The following is a 12,438-nucleotide window of genomic DNA, read 5'->3' on the forward strand; positions in this document are numbered from 1 at the left end:
GGCATATACCACCATGCCCAGACCATATTTCCTTTCCACTGGGTGGTGCCCACACACACAGAGATACACAAAGACAAACATGCCCTGTTAGTGCTCAGTAGTCATTTGAATAAATTTTCACAATGCACTCGACTTATCTCAGCATAAACTTTATTGGTTTGGCTTCTCTTGGCTATTCTGGAGTGGGGCTGAGGCAGGAGCTAAGTGAAGGGCAGAATCCAGTCCTGAGCTGGGTGTGGTCAGTCACCGAGACCTGGGGAGAGTGGGGAAAGGAGAGGAAAGTTATGGACTTGGAGTTGGCCAAGCACGTTTATCCTGGGACCCAGCCATTGTTGAACCCCTCCTACCTTCAAATCACCTTTTTAAATATTTTAATTTTTATCAATTTACTTTTTTTTATTTTTTTTGAGATGGAGTCTCTCTCTGTCACCCAGGCTGGAGTGCAGTGGCGCAATCTCAGCTCACTGCAAGCTTCACCTCCCGGGTTCATGTCATTCTCCTGCCTCAGCCTCCCGAGTAGCTGGGACTACAGGCTCCCGCCTCCATGCTCGGCTAATTTTTTGTATTTTTAGTAGAGACGGGGTTTCACCGTGTTAGCCAGGATGGTCTTGATGTCCTGACCTCGTGATCTGCCCGCCTTGGCCTCCCAAAGTGCTGGGATTACAGGCTTGAGCCACTGTGCCCGGCCTCATTTTACTTTTTTTTTTTTTTTTTTTTTGAGACGGAGTCTTGCTCTGTCGCCCAGGCTGGAGTGCAGTGGCCGGATCTCAGCTCACTGCAAGCTCCGCGTCCCGGGTTTACGCCATTCTCCTGCCTCAGCCTCCCAAGTAGCTGGGATTACAGGCGCCCGCCACCTTGCCCAGCTAGTTTTTTGTATTTTTTAGTAGAGACGGGGTTTCACCGGGTTAGCCAGGATGGTCTCGATCTCCTGACCTCGTGATCCGCCCTTCTCGGCCTCCCAAAGTGCTGGGATTACAGGCTTGAGCCACCGCGCCCGGCCAATTTTACTTATTTTTTAAGAGATAGTCTCACTGTGGTGCCCAAACTGGAGTGCGGTGACTATTTACGGATGTAATCATAGATCACTGCAGTCTTGAACTCCTGGCCTCAAGCAGTGCTCCCACCTTTGCCCCATCAAATCACCATTTTAATGATAAGTAATCTGAATAATTCACAAAAGTACAGAGACCGTTACCCACCTTCCTACGGAGATTTTCTCACACCCTCTTCATGGATCTACTCACGCTCCTGTCCCTTCTTCCCCTCCTGAGGTTCCTGTTCCAGATTTGCTCCCTCAATCCCTCCCTAGCTGCTCAGTATCAGTGTCTGAAGTGTTTTGGTTTCCGTGCCCCCCTGTCTGCATCATGAGGATCCTGTCTCACCCTTTAGGAGGACAGGTCTCTTCATAATATTTAGTCCCTCAATTCTGAGACATAAGGAATGGACTGAAGAATTTTCTAGCTGATGAGGTGGATTCAAGAGACCATTGAAGCCACCAATGGCCACAGAGAAAGGAAACATGCCTCCAACTATGCAGTTTCCCATCACCAGGAAGGTGCCATGGCCCAAGGGTACAAGAGGGAAAGCTGAGAACAGGATGGGGCTCAGCTCGGTGGGTAGGACTGGGGACAGGCAGGGCAAAGGATGGGCTCAGCTCAGTGGGTAGGGATAGGCAGGGGAGAGCAGCACCTCACCTGGAGGAGTGAGAAAGAACAAATAGTAATCAGAGCTGCTAACCTTGCAGAGCTCTTATTATTCCTCAAAGGTGGCCCTCAGGTCTCCATTTGAATTGTCTTTATTTTTCTTTAGTTTTTTTCTTTGTATTTTTCCACTTGCATTCTCTTACTTAAAGCTCACAACATCCCGTTAAATGATTCTATACCTCTGATTTTAATGAAAACATTGAGGTTCAGAAAGGCTACGTAAACAGCCAGCATGTGGAGGGGCAAAGATCTGAATCCATGTCTGATGCCCAAGCTCAAGTTAGAACTGCTGTGCAACACCACGTTCCCCTACCTGCACCTGCAGAGGTTTTTCTGATCCACCAAGCAGGCCAACAGCTCTTGAATCAGCAAGTCCCGCAGCAAATCTTCATCGCTGGGGTTCTTGGGTGGGGAGCTGCAAGGTAACAGCCTCTGGCTGACTGTTTTAGCCTGAGCCGCGCCCAAAGAGAGTAAACACAGGACTGGGGACACCACTGAGGGGCAGCCACGGATGGGGGGAGGGAGCCAACACAGCTGCCTCTCTGTTGGCTCAGCTCTGAGATCTGGAGCCTCCTTTCTGCCAGCCCCACCCAGCGCTGCCTGCCTGAGGAATAGGGACTCTTCCTACAGGGAGAGTCAAACAGAATTCTGGTGTGAGATATTCCGCCCATCCACCTCTGCAAGTGTTCCAGAATGCAGAGAGTACTTTGGGCACATTCACTTTTTGAAATGACCTGTGCCATTCAGAGAGGGGATAATTGATTTCAGGGGAGTGGGCCTGGGAAGATCCCCCACTCTTTCACAAACAGCCTTCCCGAAGTTTGGCAGGGAGAGGTGGTGAGGCCAGAACCTGAGGTCTCTTCTTTCCTGCCCTTCTCCTGACTCAGTGACTCTGCTGTGTATGAAGTCATCAATCTTAGAAACCCTGTCCCTGAAACCCCTCCTGGCACCCCTCCCCTGTTCCTCCAAGGCTTCTTCCTTAAGCTTGGGCTGACCTCCAGGAGTTTGCTCAATGAAGACCCCTCTTTGAACTCTTGAGAGGAAGAGGATGCTTATCACGGGTCCTTGCTCTGCTCTGGGGTCAGGGAGAGGGAACAATGAGGTGGGAGCGGGGCAGGAGGCTCGGCTGCCTCCCTTCCCTCTGCGCCTTGACTCACCTCTGTGGCTCCACTGCCTCCTCCTCCTTCCTATTAGCTTGACTGGCCAGCTGGAGTGCCCGAGCCTCCCTCTGGGTGATGTTGTGTTTCCAGCTGGGAAGATAAAGATTAGAGAGCGGGCAAGCTGTGGAGACTCCAGTCTAGAGACTCTTGAATCTTTTAGTACCTCAACCCCAAAAGCAGAGGGTACCTTTCTCCACTCAAGCCCACCCAATGGTGGTCTTCAGCTGCCTCCACCAGTGAACAGCTTTTCAAAATCTACCAAGCGGGGAAAGAGACTTGGCATAGAGCAGGGAGAAGGATAAGGACAGTTCATCTTCTCTTCACTTTTGTGTGTGTGTGTGTGTGTGTGTGTGTGTGTGTGTGTGTGAGAGAGAGAGAGATAGGGTCTGGCTGTATTGCCCAGACTGGAGTGCAGGGGCACCATCTCGGCTCACTGCAACCTTTGCCTCCCAGGCTGAAGCCATCTTCCCATCTCAGCCTCCCGAGTAGCTGAAACTACAGGCAGGCATTACCACACCACACCCAGCTAATTTTTGTACTTTTTGTTTGCCATGTTGCCCAGGCTGGTCTCGAATGAACTCATGGGCTCAAACAATCCACCCACCTGGGCCTCCCAAAGTGTTGGGATTACAGGCGTGAGCCACGGTGCACAGCCAATCCTATTTTCTTTCCTTTTTTTTTTTTTTTGAGACAGAGTCTCACTCTGTTGCCAGGCTGGGGTACAGTGGTGCGATCTCAGCTCACTGCAACGTCCGCCTCCAGGGTTCAAGCAATTATCATGCCTCAGCCTCCTGAGTAGCTGGAATTACAGGCATGTGCCACCACACCCAGCTAAATCTTTGTATTTTTAGTAGAGACGGGGTTTCACCATGTTGGCCAGGAGGGCCTCAATCTCCTGACCTCATGATCTGCCCGCCTCAGCCTCCCAAAGTGCTGGGATTACAGGTGTGAGCTACTGGGCCCGGCCCTAGCCAATCCTGTTTTCAAAGTCTGAAGTGGCCATCGCCAAGCAAGCAGTCATTAGGAGCTCATCTCTCCCTCCCTTCATCCTCAGACCCCTGGGGCTCCTCTCTGAGCTCCCATACATCTTCTGACTCCTTCCCTTAGAAGTAAAGGATTAGGGCCAGCACAGTGGCTCACAATTGTAATCTCAGCACTTTGGGAGGCCAATGTGAGTGGGGATCACTTAAGCCCAGGAGTTTGAGAATAGCCTGGGCAACATAGTAAGACTCTGTCTCTACAAATAATTTTAAAAATTAGCCAGGCATGGTGTTGTGAGGCTGTAGTCACAACTACTTGGGAGGCTGAGGTGGGAGGATTGCTTGAGCCCAGGAGGTCAAGGCTACAGTGAGCCATGATGGTGCCGCTGCACTCCAGTCTGGGTGACAGAGAGAGATCCTGTCTCAAAAAAAGAAGGGAGGCTGGGCGCGGTGGCTCACGCCTGTAATCCTAGCACTTTGGGAGGCCAAGGCGGGCAGATCACAGGGTCAGGAGATCGAGACCATCCTGGCTAACATGGTGAAACCCCGTCTCTACTAAAAAAATACAAAAAAATTAGCCGTGCATGGTGGGCGCCTGTAGTCCCAGCTACTCGGGAGGCTGAGGCAGGAGAATGGCATGAACCCGGGAGGCCGAGCTTGCAGTGAGCCGAGATCGTGCCACCGCACTCCAGCCTGGGCGACAGAGCGAGACTCCATCTCAAAAAAAAAAAAAAAAAAAAAAAAGAGGGAAAAATAAAAGAAGTAAAGGATTAGGGAATAGCCCTGGTCCCTACCCCTAGCCTAGACTAGTGCCCAAGTCAGGGTCCTGGCCAGAGCTACCATGTCTAACTCCCCATCCTTGCCTAGTGAAAGGTGCCACCCAGGGTGGGTGCAGTGGCTCACGAGTGTAATCCCAGCACTTTGGGAGGCCAAGGCAGGTAGATCACCTGAGGTCAGGAGTTCGAGACCAGCCTGACCAACATGGAGAAACCCCATCTCTACTAAAAATACAAAATTAGGCCAGGCACGGTGGCTCATGCCTATAATCCCAGCACTTTGGGAGGCTGAGGCAGGTGGATCATGAGGTCAGGAGTTCGAGAACCAGACTGGTCAGCATGGTGAAACCCTGTCTCTACTAAAAAAAAAAAAAAAAAAAAAAAATTAGCCAGGCATGGTGGCACACGCCTGTAGTCCCAGCTACTCAGGAGGCTGAGGCAGAAGAATCGCTTGAACCCAGGAGGCGGAGGTTGCAGTGAGCCAAAATCGAGCCACTGCACTCTAGCCTCGGCAACAGAGCTACACTTCATCTCAAAAGAAAAAAAAATAAAAATTAGCTGGGCATGGTGATGCATGCCTGTAATCCTAGCTACTCGGGAGGCTGAGGCAGGAGAATCGCTTGAATCCAGGAGGTGGAGGTTGTGGTGAGCCAAGATTGTGCTATTGCACTCCAGCCTGGGCAACAAGAGCAAAACTCTGTCTCAAAAAAAAAAAGAAAAGAAAAGAAAGAAGAAAAAGAAAGATGCCGCCTGGGGTTGTGCATCACGTGGCCTGTGTGGCCACAGCCGATGGCCTCCTCTGAAGGTAGGAAGGCAGAGCCCAGAGCCCAGCACAGGGAACAGGAGGAGCATAAGCAACAACTCACTCATTCTTCTTCCCCTTTTGGGCCAGCAGCCAGTTTATGAAGTCTTGTTGGTGAATCTTGTCCATGGCAATACTATAGTCACTGATGAAAGTCCCTTCAGCGTACCTGGGGCCTCGAGGTTGAGGGCTGCTCACCTTAGCATGAGATCCGACAGGCAGGGAGGGGAGAAGGCTGGAAATAAGGGTGCAGAGAAGGGGCAGAGATGGGGGGAGAATCACAATGCTAGGATAAATGACTATCACTAACAGCAGGCAGACGCTTGAAAACAAACGAGTCCGTTTTTATGGAGACTCCCTGCAGATCCACTCCCCCACCCCACCCCACCCCACCCCAGGCTTTATCCTCAGCTCCAGGGCCTACTTCCTGTAGCCTCAGTGTGTGTGGCTCTAGATTCTGGCCAAAAAGGGATCAGGGGCCAGGCGCGGTGGCTCATGCCTGTAATCCCTACACTTTGGGAGGCCAAGGCAGGCTGATCACCTGAGGTCGGGATCGAGACCAGCCTGACCAACATGGAGAAATCCCGTCTCTACTAAAAATACAAAATTTAGCCAGGTGTGGTGGCACATGCCTGTAATCCCAGCTATTCAGGAGGCTGAGGCAGGAGAATCACTTGAAACCGGGAGGTGGAGGTTGCAGTGAGCCGAAATTGTGCCATTGCACTCCAGCCTAGGGAGCAAGAGTGAAACTTTGTCTCAAAAAAAAAAAAAAAAAAGAAAGAAAGCTGGGCGCAGTGGCTCACAACCTGTAATTCTAGCACTTTGGGAGGCCAAGGCGGGCGGATCATGAAGTAAGGAGATCAAGACCATCCTGGCTAACACAGTGAAACCCCGTCTCTACTAAAAAGACAAAAAAATTAGCCGGGCGTGGTGGTGGGCGCCTGTAGTTCCAGCTACTTGGGAGGCTGAGGCAGGAGAATGGCATGAACCCAGGAGGCACAGCTTGCAGTGAGCTGAGATCACACCACTACACTCCAGCCTAGGTGACAAAGCAAGACTCCATCTCAAAAAAAAAAAAGGGATCGAGGTCCCCCCTCGATCTGAAAGGACTGAGTCACACAATTCCCTCCTTTATTCCTCCTGCCCTGGCCCTTCCTGATTCAATTTCTTGGTTCACATTCCGTAATAATAGTCAACTCATACAAAAGCACTGACTGTGACTCTGGCACTTTATAAGCCCTTGAATCCATAAAATAATTTCATCCTCACAACATCCTATGAGGTGGGTTCTAGTTATATCCCCATTTTGTGAGTGGAGAAACCAAGGTGCAGAGATTACCTTATTATTATCTTATTATCTGCCACTCCGTATAGGTAACAGATCCAGGATTTACCCCAGGCCATCTGGGCTCAGATCTATGTTCTTAACATGTATGTGATACGGGCCAGGCGCAGTAGCTCACGCCTGTAATCCCAGCACTTTCGGAGGCCCAGGCAGGTGGATCACAAGGTCAGGAGTTCAAGACCAGCATGGCCAAGATGGTGAAACCCCCATCTCTACTAAAAATACAAAAATTAGCAGGGCGTGGTGGTGGGTGCCTGTAATCCCAGCTGCTTGAGAGGCTAAGGCAGAGAATAGATTGAACACGAGAGGCGGAGGTTGCAGTGAGCCGAGATTGAGCCACTGCACCCCAGCCTGGGCAACAGAGCGAGACTCTATCTCAAAAAAAAAAAAAGAAAGAAACATCTACATGATACTGTTCTCTTCTTGTACGTGTTCTGACATCTGTGCCTCAAATTTACAAATTACATATGCCAAATTTATGTGGGCATATGGTTTGTCCTTGCACCTGAGAAAGCCCAACTCTACTCAAACTAGTTATTTCTTGGTCCTGGAAACACAGTCTGAGCCCCCTGCTATATTCGCTGGTCATATTCTCCGCTTTTCCACACAGTACTCATGATGATTTGCAACATGCCTATATGGTTCTTGGTTTATTTCCCCCTTGGGTCTGTGTGCTTCATGAAGGCAGGAGGCATTTGTGGACCAATGTTCACATACATCCCTTGTGCCTGGTACAGAGGAGGCCCTCTCTAAAATTTGATTGAAAGCATGCATAGTGGCCGGGCATTGTGGCTCACGCCTGTAATCCCAGCACTTTGGGAGGCTGAGGCGGGTGGATGATTTGAGGACAGGAGTTCAAGACCAGCCTGGCCAACATGGCAAAACCCCGTCTCTACTAAAAATACACAAAAAATTAGCTGGGTATGGTGGTAGGTGCCCGTAATCCCAGGCTGAGGCAGGAGAATTGCTTGATCCGGAGAGGCAGAGGATACAGTGAGCCAAGACTGCACCACTGCACTCCAGCCTAGGCGACAGAGTGAGACTCCGACTCAAAAAAAAAAAAAAAAAAAAAAAAGCCCGGGCACAGGATTACATGCCTTCAATCCCAGCACTTTGGGAGGCTCAGGCAGAGAGATCATCTGAGGTCAGGAGTTCAAGATCAGCCTGGCCCACATAGTGAAACCCCATCTCTACTAAAAATACAAAAATTAGCCAAGTGTGTTGCCAGGCACCTGTAATCCCAGCTACTCGGGAAGGCTGAGGCAGAGAATATTGCTTGAACTCAGGAGGGAGAGGTTGCAGTGAGCTGAGATTATGCCACCACACTCCGGCCTGGGTGACAGAGCGAGATTCCATCTCAAAAAAAAAAAAAAAGAAAGAATGTTCATAAGCCTGGGTAACATGGCGAAACCTCATCTCTACAAAAAATTCAAAAAGTAGCCGAGCATGTTGGTTCACGCCTGTGGCCCTAGCTGCTCGGGAGGCTGAGGTGGGAGGATACTTGAGCCTGGCAGGCAGAGGCTGCAGTGAGCTGTGATAACACCACTGCACTCCAGTCTGGGCGACAGAGCAAGATTCTGTCTCAAAAAAATAAAAAAGAAGAAAAGAAAGAAGCAAACAGGCATAAATGAATAAAGCATTCATTGGGAAGGGAGACTCGTCTTCGGACAATTAACCACCAGGAAGTCCCTCCAGAGATCTAACCATAGTCTCTCCCACTGTAACAGTGGCACACAATAAATCCTCTCTGGCTCAGTGCTCACTTTGCACTCACATTGCCGGCAGGTATTTCCCTGGAGCTTCCTACTTCTTAGCCTGGATTCCGTCCCTTTCTCACCTCCCACTTGAAACAAATCCAGAACCTGTCATCCTAGCTCCTCCTCTTCCCCATCCCTTCCCTCTCACCACTCCTACCTGGAGTGACCCTCCTTCTTCTCTCCTCGTCCCACTGCCAGGAACAGGGACAGCAGCAGCAGAGCGAAGGTCTTCATGGCCACCATCTTCCAAGGTTATTTCCTGAGCTAAGACAGAAAAAAGCCAGGACATGCTGAGAGAGCAACCAGTAGGGGCTCTGAAAGCTGGGGAGGGGCAAAGCCTTGAGGTTTGGACCTTTTCTTTTCCTTTTCTTTTTTTTTGAGACGGAGTCTTGCTCTGTTGTCCAGACAGGAGTGCAGTGGTACAATCTTGGCTCACTGCAATCTCCACCTCCTGGGTTCAAGCCATTCTTCTGCCTCAGGCTCCCGAGTAGCCTGGACTACAGGTATGTGCTGCCACGCCTGGCTAATTTTTGTATTTTTAGTAGAGACAGGGTTTCACCATATTGGCCAAGCTGGTCTCGAACTCCTGACCTCGTGATTCGCCCACCTGGGCCTCCCAAAGTGCTGGGATTACAGGCGTGCGCCATCGCATTGGGCCACTTTGAACTTTTTCTAAGAGCCTGGGGCAACACCTTGGGGGAAGGTGAGGGGTGCTGTGTGCTGGAGTTAGTGACTAGAAGGGACATGGAACCTGACCAAGAGATGGACCAGGCTGAGTGTAGTGGTTCATGCCTGTAATCCCAGCACTTTGGGAAGCCCAGGTGGGTGGATCACTTGAGATCAGGAGTTTGAGACCAGCCTGGCCGACATGGTGAAATCCTGTCTCTACATAAGACAAAAATTAGTCAGGTGTGGTGGTGTGCGCCTGTAATCCCAGCTATTCAGCAGGCTGAGGCACAAGAATCGCTTGAACCTGGGAGGAAGAGGTTGCAGTGAGCCAAGATCGGGCCAGTGCACTCCAGCCTGGGTGACAGAGCGAGACTCCATCTCTAAACAAACAAACAAACAAACCATCAGGGCTAGCTTCTCATTTCTCTTTCTCTTTTTTTGAGAAAGGGTTTCGCTCTGTCACCCAGGTTGGAGTGCAGTGACACAATCATGGCTCACTGCAGCCTCAACCTCCTTGGCTCAGGCAAAACTCTCACTTCACCCTCCCAAGTACCTAGCACCACAGGCATGTACAACCATGGCCAGCTAATTTTTTAAATTTTGTATAGAGATCGAGTTTCCCTCTATTGCCCAGGCTGGTCTTGAACTCCTGTGCTCAAATGATCCTCCTACCTCGGCTCCCAAAGTTTTGGGATTACAGGCATGAGGCACCACACCTGGCTATCTTCTCACGTCTCATATAGAGGAAGAGAAAAGTAAGATGCCAGGGCTGCTGAGCATCTCAGGGTTGCCAAGATCCACCCACTCTCAGGTCATCTCATCCATCCCTGTCTCCACTTCTCTTACCAGACTTCCTTTCCAGCTCTTCCAGAAGAAGGACAGATAGGGGTCTCCTTTCCCTGCCTTCTGGACCTTCTGAGCCTGCTGAAGAAATCAGGCCCCAGCTCCTTTATATTAGGCATAGACCTGCTGATTAGCCTAAAAGCATCTTATCTCAAGAAATTAAGCCCACAGCTCCTGCCACATTAAGTCCATTTTACACATAATAGAGTTGCCCTTTCCACCTGAACTGTGCTAATTGGTGATTAACATTTGGCTATCTCCAGCTGTTGTCTGGGGCTTGCCTGTGGGTAGGGTACCCTAAGTATCCCCTTTTTTCTTCCTCCTCCTCTCTTCTGGGCAAAGGGCCCACTACTCTTCTTCTATGCCCTACTTCCTTTACAGTTGCCCTCAGTTAGAAAGGGTACTTATAGGCCAGGCACAATGAATCACGCCTGTAATCCCAGCACTTGGGAGGCTGAGACAGGTGGATCACCTGAGGTCAGGGTGTTCGAGACCAGCCTGGCCAACATGCTGAAACCCTGTCTCTACTAAAAATACAAAAATTAGTCGGGCATGGTGGTGCACAGCTGTAATCACAGCTACTCGGGAGGCTGAGGCAAGAGAATCACTTGAACCTGGGAGGCAGAAGTTGCAGTGAGTCGAGTTCACTACACTCCAGCATGGGCAACAAAGCGAGATTCTGTCTCAAAAAAAAAAAAAAGAAAAGAAAAAAGAAAGGGGGCTGGGCGCAGTGGCTCACACCTGTAATCCCAGCACTTTGGGAGTCCGAGGTGGGTGGATCATGAGGTCAGGAGATCAAGACCATCCTTGCTAACACAGTGAAACCATGTCTCTACTAAAAATACAAAAAATTAGCCAGGTGTGGTGGTGGGCGCCTGTAGTCCCAGCTACTCAGGAGACTGAGACAGGAGAATGGTGTGAACCCGGGAAGCGCACGTTGCAGTGAGCCGAGATGGCGCCACTGCACTCCAGCTGGGGCAACAAAGCGAGACTCCATCTCAAAAAAAAAAAAAAAAAATTAGCCGGGCATGGTGGCACATGCCTGTAGTCCAGCTACTCAGGAGGCTGAGGCAGGAGAATCACTTGAACCTGGGAAGCAGGGGTTGCAGTGAGCCAAGATCATACCACTGCACTCCAGCCTGGGTGACAGAGCAAGACTCCGTCTCAAAAAAAAAAAAAAAAAAAAAAGAATAGAAAAGAAAAAAAGGGTACTTGTAGTGAGGACAGACTTGGGATAGGGTGGCACTAACTGGCAGGGGACACTCCCACAAGGCAATAGGCTACTTCTGGGTGGGAGAGAGTAGGTCCACAGTCATCTGAACCCCAACTCTGGACATGGCTTTGGTGATGTGGCAATGCCCCCATCACATTATCTAGAGAGGTGTCCCAAGGGCTCAAGAACGTTGAGGGAACATGAAGGATGGGGGTTTCCTAGTGACAGCTGGATAAAGTGAGAACGTACATTCAAGCTGTCTTCCTGCTCAGGGGCAGGATATAGGGGGAGAAAGAGACATGTTTGTACCTCGCGGGCTCAGAGGAGGGTGGGGTAGCTACAACTCTATCCATAGAGATTTTGGAGCCCCTCTCCTCATATGTCCTCCTGTCCTGTACAAGAGAAGTATGTCATCCTGTCTCTTCTATCAGAGTGAGGACCCTGGAGTTATGCTGTGCCTCTCTATTATACAGGAACCCCTACAAGGCAGGGGCTTCCTGTCCCTGATCTGCCTGGGGGCTCTCTGAGAAGAGGATGAGAGCTGGAGGTGATGCCCCCCAGCACACTGAGGCTTTCTGAGGCTAAGGGCTATGTCTCCCCCACAGACTGGAGACTCCTTGGGATACTCCCGTTGCCTTTCTCCAAGTATTTAAGCACATGACTCTGTCCATAGGGGCTCTCAGTCCAGAAGGGCTAGGGCACAGATTGCATTTTTGGCAGAACTCCAAGACCTTCTTTCCAGGCTCCTCCTTTGCCGCCGCCACGGGTACTTGGGACCATAAACAGCCAAGCTCGTGCTCTGCCTATTAGCTCCAGGTCCTAATGAAGGCCACCTTCCTTTCCAGGTGAACACCCTAGCCTAGGAGGAGATTCAGCATGAAATTAAGTGTGTGTGTGGGATGAGAGGTACCTGGACTAGGAGGGTCACTTACCTCTGCCTCCTGGAAACCTCCTCCGCATACCCACCCATTCTTCACCATCTAGAAAAACTCCTCCCTTAGCAAGCTCTCCAGATTCCATCTCCCAGCTACCAATGGGCAGAGATTAGACATCGATTCAGATTTGACCTCCAAGGGAGATGTGGGGGCTGCTTGTGATCTTGTTTTCTGCTGAGCAACAAAGTTAATGAGCTCAGAAGGGCTTGTGTCCAAACCTACCTCCTGCCTGGAGGCAGCGGTATCCAAGAAAAG

The 12,438-nt window shown here is 50.4% G+C and overlaps 1 protein-coding gene across 1 annotated transcript; it reads right to left on the reverse strand.

Moving 5' to 3' along the window:
* Positions 1 to 87: 87 nt before the first annotated feature.
* GIP (gastric inhibitory polypeptide) lies at positions 88 to 10,118 on the reverse strand. Its single transcript, XM_033183370.1, has 6 exons — positions 10,039 to 10,118; positions 8,681 to 8,787; positions 5,486 to 5,656; positions 2,861 to 2,953; positions 2,017 to 2,118; positions 88 to 253 (listed from the first exon to the last, which is right to left on the reverse strand). The coding sequence occupies exons 2-6, from the start codon at positions 8,764 to 8,766 to the stop codon at positions 244 to 246; spliced, it is 462 nt and encodes a 153-aa protein (XP_033039261.1). The 5' UTR covers positions 8,767 to 8,787; positions 10,039 to 10,118; the 3' UTR covers positions 88 to 243.
* Between the last annotated feature and the right edge of the window lie 2,320 nt (positions 10,119 to 12,438).

Source organism: Trachypithecus francoisi, unplaced genomic scaffold (genome assembly GCF_009764315.1).
Source record: "Trachypithecus francoisi isolate TF-2019V2 unplaced genomic scaffold, Tfra_2.0 Lachesis_group20, whole genome shotgun sequence".
Taxonomy (NCBI): Eukaryota; Metazoa; Chordata; class Mammalia; order Primates; family Cercopithecidae; genus Trachypithecus; species Trachypithecus francoisi.